Genomic DNA, 15,296 nt, shown 5'->3' with positions numbered 1-15,296 from the left:
CTGCTCACACTTTTATGTATCTAAATATATCCAGTCCCAAAGATTTTCTTTAGAGCTGCCTGTCATGAAAAACACTTTCAAATTAAAGTAGTACTTGGAGAGATATTTAATTATACAAGCAGTTTGTTTTCCTTGGGTTTCTCAGAACAATAGAAACATGTCAGCGAGCTGCTGATGGAACTGTCTGTGTGTGTATCTGCCTGGAGGTGCAGGGGTGTGGTCACAGCTAATTCACCTTCCAGTGGCCCAACATAAGATTTTCCTGCTCTTCCATAGGCCCACAGCTCCTCCAAGGCTCTGGAATTCCTGTAACTGTAATATTAGGAATGTGCTTATACCGGTCATAGGAGAAATGTGCCTTTACACATCATATTGTCTTAACTATTCCAGTATAAAACAACACTCCGCAAAAATAAAGATATTGGCAACAAATAAGTTCACAGAACAATTAGGCTGAGAATTACATTTCATGTTTTAAAATGTTCTTGATGCATTTTGACTGTAAAAATTTAAGTGCTGGCTTGTCTGTCAGTCTGTCTTGCTGTAACGTTGTCTCTACCAAAATGATCCCAGCACAGAGAAGAGTATTTTGATCTTTTATTAAAACCCATCGCTCTGGAGTTACACTCCAGCCATGTGCACTCCTTTAATTGCTGATGTGTTATCTTTGAAATCTTTTAGAGGTAATTATTAATCAGGAAGCAGCTTAGGGAGGGCAGGCAGAGGATCTTCGAGTTCTTGTCTTGTACATATTCCATTTAATGGCTCTTTGTGTGCCTGGGAATTTGGTCATGAGCCTTACCTGTCTTCTTGGAATATACGGAAATTAAAAAGAGCATCAGCAATTAAGGATCAACAATTAGAATTAGGCTGATAAGAAGAAACTTACTTGAATGAGACACATCCTGTAGTTTTTCCTGGTAATCCTTGCTTGTTATCCTGTAATTCTTAAGACATTTTCTGTTTTATAACTGTGGGTGTAATTGGGGTCACCAGAATGAATAGAAGAGTTTTTTTCTTGGGTTCTCCTCATGTTTTACCCTTTGGAGTATTTGCATTTGATATGAAATGTGATTTGTCAGCAGCTTCTTGCCATAAATAATACCCTCGGTGTCTGTTCACAGAGTTTACAACACATTCCTGTCAATCACAACAGGAATATTAATGCAGGTTACATCTCTGGAAAACACAGTTTAGAGCAGGAAGGGGGTGTTCTCCCAGTTGCTGTTTTTCCCAGCTGAATCCTGAGGGGATCTGGGATTTCTCAACCTTACGAAATCCCAATCTTTTCGTGGAGGTTCACTTCCAGAGCAGGACACGAAGCTTTGGAGGCCACAGAACCAAAATAACCTCCAGTGCTGCACCTTTATGTGGGGCAGAAGTGAACACAGATGCCTTTGGGAAAAAGATGACTTTTCCTGGTGGATGCAGCTCACCCCACATGGCTGTCAGAGCTCCCAGATCTTGTCTGAGCAGCTTGGGTCTCTGGGTCTCCATCTGCTTTTTACTTTAGGAAAGAGCTAAAAAAAAAAAAGCCAACCCAGTGCTGGGCACAGCAGCACAACCCCTTTGAAAGAGATCCTGCAGAGCTTCTGCTGCTCTGCAAACTCAGGGGTCTTTGGGGGGGTTTTGATGTGCAGTGAGCTCTGGGGGCTCTGATTGACTCAGTTCAGTTGCTGCTCGTGGAGATTCCTTGCAAGAACTGCATTTTGGCAGCAGAGAGAAGAGAAATCACCTGAGTGGCATCTTAGCAGCATCTTTTCTCAGCTGAGGGTACCCTTTCTGTCCCTGCCCTGTGGTTATTTCTACCAGAAGTGGATGAAGGGAACAGCAAAACATGTATTTGTGTAGAGGAAACCACTGCTGGAATTTGCAAAGATCATGGACGCAACCCTGTCATTGCTGCTACCAGAAAAAGGCTAATAAATGTTATTTTCTGCCTGGGAATGAAGCACTGGTATTCACATCTTGCCTCAGAAAAGGGGCTATGTCTTTATGCAGTTTAGGAAAGAAATAAAGGACATGAATTGAAAATTACACCTTTCAGTAGGGAAGCAAAGTGATTTTAACCTCCTCAGAAAGAAGCTTTTACTGATCCTAATACCTCAGAATTCTGCCTTTCAAACTGCAAAATCCTCATAAAGAAGGAAGAGCCTCAGAAAAGTGGCTCAAGACAGTAAGTCCTGACTTACTGCAATTATAAATGAGGGCAAGTTGGTGATGATGCCTCTCTATAAAAAAAGATATTGGTTCTACCTGTCTTCCACCTCAAAACCAGGGATGGGAGAGGCTTTGCATTGCTCAGACATTGAAAGTTTCAAGAGAGCAGAAACTCCAAACAGCAGTGTTTGGAGGACACTGTTTTTTCAGGGGGAAAAGTGATTGAAAATGCCACAGATAGTTCTGTCCCTTAAAAAGAAGACAACCAGCAGTGAAGCCCAGTTTGATGAGAAGTAAGAGATAAAATTGTATGTCTGGTACTGTAGATGCCTCTGTAAAGCACCAAAAAGTGCTGAATAATAAGGAAAAAGCCTAAAATCCTTCTTGCTCTGACATCACAGCTTTGACATCACAGCTTTGGCATCCCCTGTTTAGCATTCCTCTGGTAAAATCTGAGAGCTCTGACCAGTTCTAACCCTTCCTGCTCCCCTCCCCTTCTCTCTTCTCCCTGTCTCCTGCTTCCAGATGGATCTGGAGAGATTTTTTTTGTGAAGGATTCCTGTGTCTGGCTCAGTTTGGGATAAACAGGAACACACTGAGAGGAGGTTGCAGGTGCCAGCAGCTCCCATGGCACAGGGCACACACAGCCCTGGCACCTGCAGGGAGTGGGAGCTCCACACAACTGTTGATCCACAGAGAAAATGCAGCTGGAAGAATTCAAATTGCTCTTCTGCTTAAAAATGTTCTCCTTAAGAATTCCCTAAAAATATTCTCCTCAAGAATTTGGCTTTTAAGGGAGTGCCCAGGACCACTCCTTGCTACTGCACATCATGAAGAGCTCTTGTCTGTGAGCCTTGAAGGTTTTAATCACAAAATATATTTACCTCCTCCAAAAACTCTGAAAATTTAAGGGGTAGGTACAAAGAATAGACAAGTCAGAAGACAAAACCCAGACCTTTGAGTGAATTCTTCCCATCACAGAGGAGTCCTGACTCATTCTGCTTAGATGCCCTTTAGCAGCTGTGGTCCCAAGGAGTCATATTAAGGGAAAAAAGATGATTTCACAGCTGAATAGCTGAAGTCCTGAAGCATAAGATGTTATTGTAAGCCTTACATTAACATGGAGCTGCATGTTTAAAACTGTTGATTAAAACTGAACCCTCTTTGTGCCCGCATTGAAATAGTTTCAGTAGGCTAAAACTGATTTTTAAAATAATTAATATGTACGTATGTGTGTTGTTTAAATGTAGATAAGAGATATTAATTGATTATTTTAAGTATGCCAGGCTGGCAGGACAGGTCCTGTATGTAAGTGGAGTATCCTTTATGTATATGTATAAAAAGAGGTATGTTTTATTCTTAAAGTCTCATTCAGGCAAAAATTTTAGATGAAGCAGATTCCACAGGTCCTGGCTTCTCATTCATCTGTTATTCCTTTAAACCTTAATGCTCACCAGGATCAAAAAAGATAAAAATGCAGGAATTAAAAAAATAATGAAGGGCAGAATGGAAGCTATTATTAAGCAATTACATGAGTCAGTCACACATTCCCATTTATCTGCTTTATATACAGTTCCATCTCAGAGATAATACCAGAACCACCTCGGTGGTGGGAAGGGTGACAGGGAAGGGAGGAGATAAAAAATTTACATTGATAAGAGGAGAGACGTTGTCTAGGGTGGTTGTTTTGTTGGGTTTTTTTTTGACAGGGAGATTCGTATCATTTATGGCTGATACGAAGATAATAAGTAGGGAATGGTAATTCACAGGTTTTTTAAAGAAATGGAGAACGTGCCCTGCAATTGTCAGACTGAAGAAGTGAAAGGAGTTTGTTTTCCATGCAAATGTAATTGTCAAACGGACTGGCACAGGTTAATGAGAAAACCAGAGGTATAAATAGAAAGAGAGGAATGAATTCACAGGAGAAGATGGATTCATCCATTATTTTATAGATGGGATAAATCTTTAATCTGCTTTTGGAGTGGCTATTTTGGGTTAACCAGACCTTTTGCCTTGCTCCAGGATCCCTGTTCTTACTGAGCACATTCACAGTCAGGAGAAGGAAAAAAGGGTGTTCATTGCCAGTGCCAGCTAAAGAGTTCTTTTTGGTCAATAATAATAATATTACACTGATAAAAACATAACATGGAGCCAGTTTACTGGTCCAGATGGGTTCAGCCCACTCTGCCTTTCCACAATAAAAAAAGGAGGCTTGGCCTACTCTGCAGATTTCCATGGTTTTAATCCTGGTAGTAAAGATATGATCCTGTTTGATTTATGACCAGTGTAGTAGTGCCAGTATATTCTGTAGTGTAGCTGCAGTTACACTTCTAAAATAAGTTTGAAATCAACTGTTTTACTGTGCTTGGTTGGAACAAACCAGTTGTGTTAAAAACCTGGACTCTGTGGTAGCAAGCAAAACATGCTCTGTTCTCTGGAGCTTTCTTTAGGGTTCTGTAGCTGTGAAAATGCATCTAGAAGTAGTTTAATTCACTATGAAGTGCAATTTTTTTAAAACACTCGATATTATAATAAAAAAATATGACACTAGTCTGATTCAGGTTAAAAATGTGGATGTAGTGTGAATTTTATAAAAAGAAACAGATTTAGACTGATAATGTGGCATTAAAATAAGAAATGTTTTGTTTCATAAACTGGATTATTGTAGTTTCTTCATCAAACTTTTGTAGTGTGAGGAAGATTTCGTGTTACAGAAATTTAGTGAAGCACCCAAAGCCCCCTTGCTTCTGCATATGGAGGTGTGTCCAGTCCCACCTGTCCAGTGCAAAAAAAGCACTTTTCTCTGGCCTTCTTAAAATGAGGAAATTCATATCATGTGTTTGGACATCTTTGGGATCTTCAGAAATCCTTCCTGAAACTGTTGAATCTGCCCTGATGTACATTATGGACATGGAAAAGCTCTGGGGACCAGGACTGATGGCAGTTTGCATATAAAGATGGGAAGATAATAAAACTTGCTGGTTGTTATAGAATCATAGAATTAAGGAAGAAGAACATCTCTAAGATCATCAAGTCCAACCATTAACCCAGCACTGCTACATGGGAACTAAACCACATCCCAGAGTGCCACACCTGCACATTTTTGAGCACTTCCAGGGGATGGTGACTCCTAAACCCCACCAGCTCTGAGAAATCCTTGCACCTGCTTTTCGTGACCGGGCGTGGGAGCCTAATTATGGCCTCTTATTTTTTCATTCGATCTCTCTGCCATAAAATAAACCCTAAATATTTGGGTTCCTTTTTGAGCCAGCTGAGGTTTGAAGGAGGTGCAGAGGATGTTCCTTTTTCTCTGGGTGGTGTCTGGGACTCAACCATGGCTATTTGCTGATGACAAAGCACCCACAGACGGTGTCTCTGGTGCTTTTCCCCCTCAGTGGAGCTGCTCTCACCTGTCTGCAGGTTAAAAGCAGGTCACTGGGGCCGCTTTGCTGCTGAACTTTTTCCCAGGAGTGTTCCCTTCTCCTTCCTACTTGGCTTCTGGTTACAGATCATTGCACAGAAGCAGCATTTTCTTGCCAGGAATCTGATTTCCCAACTAATCCCAGTGAAGGATCTGGTTGCCTTGGCCTGGAATGGTCTTTTTTTTGTCCTGCCATTACTTATCTGTGATCCCTGTCATCCATCTCCACTCTGGGATTGTTTGCACTGGAGTCTCTTTTCTCTGTTTGACAGTGTTAAGTATCATTTAAGTGTGTTTATTTTAAGGCCTCTACACAAGAGCTGTGAAAAAGAACCTTAATCTAAATAAGAATCAGGGCCTGTAGTTTTGCTTTTAAAAAAAAATTACTGGTGTTTATATGATGTAAATGCAAAGGAATGGTGCATAAATCCAGTTAAGTGTAGTTTAATATCTCTTGTGTTTTTTTAAAAGATTCATGCTTCTCTTTGGCTGTTCTCCAAGGACAGATCCAGGCTTGGGCTGTCAAACAAATGGATTTTTAACGGGTTTCTGTGTAGTTAAATCTAGTTTGGATGTAGCTGCGACTTCAAAACACTGAAGTACAGCAGAAAAAATTAATTATGCTAACGTTGTCTGCATGTACCTTTCCCTGTGCCATCCTTAGTGGCATCCAGACAAGCTCAGGAAAGCTTGGTTTTAGATAGTTTTGTCTTGCACATTCAGTTTAGGAGAAATTCTCAACTCTGTCAGTGTTTCACAGGTGTCTCAGTGGAGATTTTCTGTGTCTCAGTTTTGTAGTTGCTTAGGTAAGACTCATGTCACACTGGGTTCTAGAAATTATTTATATATTTCAATTATTTATATATTTATATTTAATGCTATATATAATGACTTATATAATATATACTTATATATATATATTTATATGATTTTATACTTAGGTTTTATAAATTATTATTTCTTATACCTCCCTTCAGCTCGTTGTGCACCATGAGGTGACCCCTCATCTGAGGTGGTTGCAGTGGGACAAACTTACCTGTTTAAAATTCTTCAGCAATTTATTGACTTTTAAAAATTTTCTGCATAATTCTGTTTGCCCTTGGTGTTTTCCTGAATTGTTGCCAACTTTTAGAATAGTATTTTAAGGCATAGTACTTTTAGAGCTATTGGAAATAATGTCTTTACTACAATCGAGATGGTGTTCCAGGAATGTTCTGGTTTGAATCATACCCCTTTTTTTGTTTTTGTTTTTTTTGTGGGTTTTTTTGTTTGTGTTTTGGTTTGGTTTTTTGTTTGTTTGTTGTTTGTTTGGGTTTTGGGGGGTTTTGTGGAGTTTTTTTTGGTTTTTTGGGGGGTTTTTTGTTTTTTTTTTGGTTTTGGTTGGGTTTTTTGTTTTGGTTTTTTTTTTAATTCCGTTTGTGATTTCTTCCAGGTATTTATGTAAACTGTCAGACCAGGAGCTACGACAGAGTGCAGCCAGGAACATGGCAGATCTCATGTGGAGCACAGTGAAAGAACCCTTGGACACAGCCTTGTGTTTCGATAAAGAAAGTCTCGATCTTGCCTTTAAATACTTTATGTCTCCAACTCTAACAATGAGATTGGCTGGGCTGAGTCAAATAACAGTAAGGACTTTTTAAAAATATAAATAGTATTTAGAGGAAAAAAAAATGTTTCTGGTTGGGTTTTAGGGATTACAGGGTTTTTTTGAATGTGTGAAAACAGCAGAATGCTCTTCCAAGCAGGAAATTATAGCGAATATTTGGTGAATGTTGGGATCACTGAGAGCCAAATCCAAGGGATGGCTGTGTCCTGCACCATATGGAGCTGCATCACATTACCTGAACAATTGACATGCTAAACAAAACCCTTATAACCATGTTTTGGGCCAGCTGTGTTGGAGTGAAGCCCCCTGGATGTGGCAAAATCCAGTGTTTAGAAAGGCTTTCAACGTGTTTCTGCTTTTACCTTGGCAGTGGGTTGACTCTCCTGCAATTAACTGCTGCTTTGTGTTGTCCATACATCATTTTTCTCTCTGTTTAGTCTGGTTCTCTCTGCATTAATTAGCAGAAGACTGAATTGAAGAGGTAAATATAGAAAATAGAAAAAAAAATTAAAACCAACCCCCCCCACCCCCCATCTTTCCCTTTCCCATGGAAATGCTCCAGGTCACACCAAGCAAGACATTTTGCTCCTCACTGTATTTATAGATAAAAGTACTTGGCAATTGTTTTAATCAATGGCAATTTAAAGTAACTTGTAAGTACTTCCAATCATATCATTGCTGGGCTTTAACCAAAATAAATATTCAGTTTACACAGGTATGTGACTTCTACTAAGTTCTAAAGAAAAGTCTGTGAACTCCATCCACTCAGTGTGATTGGTTTTAAAATAAATTTCTAATGTTTGCATAGTTGCAATTACATTAGATTTCAATTTCTAAAAGTAGTTTCCTTTGGTTTTTTATGATTCTCCTTGTTAACTCCCAGTGCATGTCTTTTTGTGTATCCTTGCCAGAAGAAACTCTGAAAATAAGGATGCATTACTTGGGTTATTTTTTCAGACATGTTGTTCATTTGGGGGAGTGTGAAATTATGAGATTTTAAGGAATTATATGTTTTCACCTGTTATGATTGATAAATATTACTGTAAAAGTGAAAGTTTTTAATAACAGACACGTATTACCAGAAGCAAAATTTTACAGTATTTTTGGACTAAGGCCAATAGTTTTCAGCTTGTAAAAACGGAATATTGGATGCTGATAACTTACTGAGGCTTTTTTTTAATGTGAATAGTCTCTAAAACTGCTCTGGAACACTGAGGCAATTTATTCTTCTTTCTTATTCAAATCATAGGAAGTTTTATTTTTGTTGTTACCTTGTTTCATTTCATCTTCCAGTCACCTGTTGAGGTGGTTCAGCTCCAAAATACCCCGTTGTCTCTCTACTTTCCCCTCACAAATAGAATTCTTTGTTCTCCTTCCAGTTACAGATGTGCCTAAGTCTGTGAAAATGAACCCATAGAACTGATCTGCCCTTTCTCACTTTTCCAGCCCCTTTTTATTTGGTTCTGTGCTTTGGTGTAAGGGCAAATTCAACACTGTCAGGCTTTTCTGAACAAATTCAGTGCAAAACTTGCACAGGGCATGTTTATTCTTCCCTCCTTAGTTTCCTATAACATAATTTCCCCATTAAGTTCTTTTTATGATTTTCCACTCCTAAATATGCTTCATTTGTAAGTCTTGATAACTGGTATATTACTAATTGTGTAATCAGGCTCTGATGTCTCATTAATTTCAATGCACATTTTCAAATTTATTTCTTCAAAACATTTTTTTTCCACAAAAATCGTTGAGATTAGACAGGAATAAATCTTTGTGTAAAGACTTCAGATCAGCAAATTCACCTGAGTAGCAGTGCCAGGCTCATTTCAAGAAAGGAATAAATGTTTTGACAGAGTTATGCCACAAGTTTAATTTGAATTTCCAAAATTCACGTCATTGTGCCTTTAATTTTTTTTGAAAACCAGATGCCAAATAAATTTTCTTATGTAATTTTAAATATTTTTAAAGATAACATTACATGGGAAGAATTGGATACTGAACCATCTCTGTGTCTGGAAAGTTGATGCTGAGAAAAAGAAATGGAAAAGAGATGTGAAACTTTAACAGACTTTTTTTTTTTTAATTTTTTTCAGTTCAGACACCTTTGAAAGCTTCATTTCATATAAAAATATATGGCTTTCATTCTCCAGTTTAACACTTTCAACACTGATAATGAAATGTTTGTTGGTGTAGTAAATGTTACAACAATTGTGAGGCTCATCCTAAAACCTCAATTTCCAGAGTTGTGTTTGATTTCTCAGAAAAACCTGTGTAGAGTGACTGCTACACACACCTGCTTGATTTCTGCAGTGGGTGGGGGTTTGTAACATCATTTAATTGCTTGAAAAAAGAAAATCTATCCTTGTTCACATTTTTGTTGAAGCAACTTATTTAAAAACATTTAAAGTACTACAAAAATTCGTTTGCTGTTTTTAAATATAACAAAACTGCCTCACCAAATGCTTAGATAAAATTGTAATTTTTTTTCTTCCTTTTTCTAACTGTAGAACCAACTTCATACCTTCAATGATGTGTGTAATAATGAGTCATTAGTTTCAGACACAGAAACGTAAGTAGGAACCTTATTCTGAATATTGAAGTGTGTTATGTGTTTGCAGTTCTTCTGTCTTGTTGTTAGGGATCATACCCAGTGGGGAGTGGTGATAATTAGAAATATTCTGATCAGGGGGTTAAGAAATGGCTTTAAATGGTAAATTTAAAACATTTCTCAATGTTTCTGGATTTCTTTGCTGTATTAAAATGCAGAATCAAGGTGAGCTTTAGAAAAATGTGGATACTGAAATAATAAATACCTGGCATGGACCATTATCTCCATTGTGATGTATAAATAAGAACCAACTAATTCATACCCAATTCATATCATTTTTGCCATCTTCTCATTTCCCTGGATTAGATATTTAACTAAGGCTTGTCTTGCCATCACTGGCTCCCAAAATTGTTATTAGTTTTCTGTGGAGTTTGTGAGGCAATACTACTGTTTTCTTCTTCCAAGTCCTAATTTGTAGAATTGAACACTTTTAAAGGGAACTTCCATAAACCTTTGAGAAGATTCCCCTGTGGGATTGTATTCCAGTGAGGAAATGTATTAATTTTTGTGGTGACTCTAAACTTACTGTTAGAACTGTCTGGAATTCAAACCAAAATACATATTTCAGTAGTTGAAATAACTGTTCTTGTGAAATAGCAGGCAGGGGGTGTAAATTCTAAGGTTTTACTCCTAATACACTTTTTACATTTCTCTTGGGGGGGGGGATACATTCTTTGTGTTTATCTTGGGGGCCACAGGCACACACTCTCCACTATCTTTTGAACATTAAAGTGTCACAGCAGCAGTGCTTGATTTTGTCTGGGTAGTTTTATTATAGATGGCTTTATTTTAATGTTGAAATCTCACTGAAGTCACCACCACAATAACGTAGATTGCAAATAACAACTTGAATATTTGAAGAGAAATCTGTGGTAATTAGGTCGGTATTTGAAACATAAAGAACCAGAATCCAGGGCAGTTTTGCTTCCATCAGGATGTGAAATTACCTTGGGAATAATCTAAAATAAATAGTAAATACTGTGTTGGGGATGTGAGGTGGCTCAGCTGACTGGGATGTTGGAATATTGCACTGCCAGTTCCTGGTGTGTTGTTACACTGGGACTGACAAACCTCAGGTTTCTCTAGTTCTCTCCTTCCCTCATGTGGAAAATCTCCAAAATCTCTTCCTATGTTAATTTATCTGCTGAAACACATTTTAACCAGTAGCATCAACAAGAAGTTATTCCACCACTTAAACCTAATAAAAAGCTGGTTGAGTTTCTGTGGCAAATGTAAAAAAAAAAAAAAAAGAAAAGTTACCAACGTGGAAAAAGAGAAGGGTGCTTAAATTCCCCTGCTGGAAGAGCAGATGTAGTGATGCAGGAACATCAGAGTTATTTTAAAGCTGAAGGAAATTGTCAAATTCTCCTTTGGGATATTACTTTTCTTGGCAAGGGCATCTGTAAACAGCCTGTCATGTGAAAGGAATGCAGCAGGAACAGAAAACCTTCTTTTCCACTTCTGTAGTGTGTAAATTTTTTTAAAAAATCAGGGTTCCAGTCGTTCTGGGGTTTTACCTGAGAAGTGGGTTATAAATCAATATCAAGTGTTCTGCTGCTCTTCTTCTGATACCTTTTGGAATCACTGATGTCTTCCAGCCAAAGAATCAGAAAAGACCAGTGCAGGAGGATGGGGAAAACGTCTCACTTTTCCAGTTTGTTCAGTACAAAGCTTCCCTCTCATTCCAGACTCTGCTCATGAGAAATTTTTGGATGAAAAGGCACTCAGGGAGTTGGCAGTGACTGAATGAGCAGCGAAAGGAAAGCTTTTCATTCCTGTTTTCTTGCCTTAGTGGAGAAAGGAAGTCTTAAGATTTATTTTGTACCTTTTCAGCCTCTGCAGATTTACCAAAGGAAGATGTTTTGCATTATGTCTGGTCCATCCCCATTGTATGTTTTGACTTTTCCAGACGCGTTTGGAACTGTCAACCTTTGGGATTTCTCCTTCTGTATCTTGATAAGGTGGGTTTGCGGGAGGTATCTTTAAAAAAAAAAACAAACAAGAAAAAACTTGCAGTTAGTCCAGCTCTTCCCTGTTGGTTGGAATTATCATCAGGATTTTTGAGCAGCTGTTTTGCAGCAGTAGCTTCCCACCTTTCCTGCATCGTCGCAAATTTTTTCCGTGGTAAGACAAGATAAAGCATCTTCTGTCTGGGAAAACGTAGAATTTCACAAATGGCACTTGAAAGCAGCAGAAAGCTCAGCAGAGGAGTCTTGTTTCCTACCTCTAGGTATTTGTGTGTCTTTTTAGATTTCATTTCCCTGCCTGTCTTCTCGGGGGTTGAGGGTTTGTGGTGACTGAGGATCCCTACGGTCCGATGTGGGCAGTTCTCAGTGACTCAACTTCACAATATCCCTCAGGATTGTCCTTTCAATTTAGCTGTTCCTGGCTCTTAAGGTAGAACTAAACTCTGCAATTTGAAGATGTGAAATCTGTTGAGGTTAAAAATAACAAGACTGAACAGAAGAGTCTTCAGGTCTTTGAATAAGTGATTCCTGAAGCTGTATTGCTGATGTTCGTGATGGTGCCTTTCAGGAAGTGAAAGATTTATTTTTTTTTGGTGCTATTTGGACCACAAGAGGAAAAAGTGTTGTTTTTTCCTTAATGAGGACGCTGCCAACTTCTGGAAATACCACCTGTAAAGAGATATTTTGTTTTGCTCCTCACTTGGCAAGAAACCAAATGTTTGGGTTTCGGGTTGAGGTGACTTCCCACCTCATTTAAAAAACTTGATTAGCGCCACTTAAAGAGCTTCCTACAGAGAAATTTCAGGTGTCCAACATTCCTTCCACCTATGAACACAAAGATCTGGACTATTTCTTCTCCTTTCTTTCCCTCTCTTTCCTTATTTATTGAGATACTCAACTGCAAGTTCTGTGTTGCTTTTCCCCTTCACTGCAGTTTCTTACCTTGTGTTAACTCTTACTTTCTCAATTTTTGTCTAAGCTCACCAGCTGAGTTATGGCAGCATCATTTAAACACCTCTTCCCTCTCTCTGTTCCACATATCAGGGATCTTTTCAGATTTGCTCTGAAAAAAATTACAGTGATTTTTTTTTTCCACCCCTCAGCTCACTAATGTTTCTTTCTCCTGGCCCACACAGTAGTTTACTAAATATTCCAGATGATGTCGGAGTGGGGGTTTTGGAGCCTGCAGAGCATCCAATAGGAAAATGTGGGCTGAGAAACAAACCCACGTGCTTGCTGTGTGTTGGGAAGGTGCTTTCTGTATCCTCTTTGCACTTCTCATCCTGGATGGTTGAGATCAGGGCTTCTGTTGTTGTGTTGTAGATGCTCTTTCAGTGATTTTTTTGTCCAGAAGTGTTGGTGTCCCTCCTTTGCAAGCTGCCAGTTTTGTTGCTCCATCTTTTCTTTGAAGGGTTTACATTCTGGTTTTCAGTGAGGTTGTGGAATTGCTGCTGTGCTTCATCCAGCCCTGAGCTTCGTGGGGAATTGCCTTGGGAATTGGCTGGTTGAATAAATAAGGTTTTCTTTGGGGGGGGTTTCTTTGCTGTGGGATTTGTTCCTGGATCTGGGTCATCATGTGGCTCCCAAGTATTGCACCACAGCCTTAGATTAAAGTGTTTTTGGGGACTTTAACCCAGTCCTCTTCAAGAGAGGCATTCTTTGAGCTACCAGGAAAATGTATAAACTGTAGTTTCCTTATGGATAATTTTATTTATAATAATGAACAAAATCCAAGCTCTACTACTTGCTTTTTGTAAGTGCAGCTCCCAAACATCAAGTTAGATCACAAACTGCACAGCTCCCACTCTCTTCCTTGCAATCTCATGGAGTGCCTGAGGAAACTAATGTCAAAAGTGCTTGAATTGCATTTCTTGGAAGTAAACTAGTTATTTTTGACTGAATTACCAGTGCATTTACATTAAAAAATCTAGGGAGAAATTGAGTAAGTGTTGTGTAGATTTAGAGATTTAGAGACAATTAAACCAGAGTAGCTGCTACATTTAACTTTGCATTCTCTTCTCTTCCTCCCTCACCACAACACAGACCCACAGAGAGTATCAGGTTCTTTAGATGACTTTTCCTCTTGCTATCCAATTATTAAATCCGTGAAAAACAGCTAATCCATGTTACTCCCAGGGTGAATTTTCTTACTGCCGAGGTCTGTATGATTTGATATCTAATTTGTAAAGCCATTCCTTGTAGTGCTCCTTTCATGTGAGAGGAAAAAGCACGTCTACACTTTGATCATAATGCATAAATTTCACTCTCACTGTTCCCTTCGATATGAAAGAGGAAAAATTTTTCAGGAAAACCTTTCCTGAAGTGGAAGTGTTTGGGAAATAGGTCAGACATCCTCCATTTGCACTGAAATCAGCCTTTTTTGGTGAATCCTTGAATCCGCTATTGCAAATATATTCTCAAAATACTTAGTGCTGGTACTGACCTGGTGATTTGAAAAGGTAGTGACTGGTGTGCCCTCAGCCAAACTTTCTGGGAGGAGCAATTCCCTCTGGGAAACACAAAGGCTTCATTCTGCCCTTCACAAGGATCCTCTTGTTTTTGGCCCTCCTCAACAAATCCATATCAAATGAATGTTTCCCCTCCGAAATCTGAGATGCAGTTTTACCACAGTGGAGCTCCCCAGTAGGGTGAAGAGTTTTTTTTACTGCCGAGAATACATCCATTAAAAAAGCCATTCCTTCTGGAGAGTTATCCATTACTTTTCAGAAGAAAAATGTTGTGCATTAGAGACAGAGAACTGTCATAGTAATTTAAAAAAAGGTGAAGGAACTCACCGTAGAAGATGACTGGATATAATCCTACTGACTCAGGTTTTGTTAGACAGAAATCCAAGGCCTGGGTGAGTCTGTGATGCTCCAAAGTTTGGTTTGGGGTGGGCACCTTTTGGGTTTGGTTTGGTTTTGAAGTGAGGCTCTGGGAAGTTTAAGTAGATCTTGGATTCATGGAACAGATCCAGCTTGTTTTTTCCATCCCTCTTTGGGCACATCCACAGTGGGAGAACCAGTGGATTACTAAGCCACAAGTGATACTGTTGGCAAGTTGTTATCCTTGCAAGCCAGTTAGTACTTAAATAACTAGAGGACATGATCTTTTTTGAACAATAAAAGAATATTTGATTCCCAGTGTCCTGGAATTAGAATAGAAAAGGGTGTGGAGCAACAGGAACCTTGCTCCTTGAGTTCATCCAGAGGGATCAGCCAATTCAAAACAATTATCCCTGAAGAGTGAATCCTGTTTGGAAAACCCACAAAGGCAATCTCATTTTACCTCTGGAGTCTTATTTTCTTCATGTGGCTGATAAAGATTGGCAGTCCTGGATTTTAATAGTGACCATAAATGTGACACAGATTGCAGTGGTAAAAATTACTCTTCCTGAAGTCCTGTAGGACACCCCCTCCCTCCCATCCCCTGCTCCCTGTGGAACAGAGCACTGTTATTCCAGGGCCATTCCCACCAAGGGCTGAGCTTTAAATACTGTGATGTCCTTTAATTGCTTCTGGTGCCAAAATCTGGGTA

The 15,296-nt window shown here is 39.0% G+C and overlaps 1 protein-coding gene across 9 annotated transcripts in view; it reads left to right on the top strand.

The window, feature by feature from the left end:
• The window catches only part of USP34 (ubiquitin specific peptidase 34), a 107,949-nt gene that overhangs the window by 29,777 nt on the left and 62,876 nt on the right, over nucleotides 1-15,296 (top strand). For all 9 annotated transcript variants that reach the window (XM_032682353.1, XM_032682354.1, XM_032682346.1 and 6 more), the window contains exons 7-8: nucleotides 7,014-7,206; nucleotides 9,692-9,753. In XM_032682353.1, the coding sequence (XP_032538244.1) occupies nucleotides 7,014-7,206; nucleotides 9,692-9,753 (255 nt within the window). The remainder of the gene's footprint in view (nucleotides 1-7,013; nucleotides 7,207-9,691; nucleotides 9,754-15,296) is intronic.

Source organism: Chiroxiphia lanceolata, chromosome 3 (genome assembly GCF_009829145.1).
Source record: "Chiroxiphia lanceolata isolate bChiLan1 chromosome 3, bChiLan1.pri, whole genome shotgun sequence".
Classification (NCBI taxonomy): Eukaryota; Metazoa; Chordata; class Aves; order Passeriformes; family Pipridae; genus Chiroxiphia; species Chiroxiphia lanceolata.
This window is presented reverse-complemented; position numbering and strand designations above follow the sequence as displayed.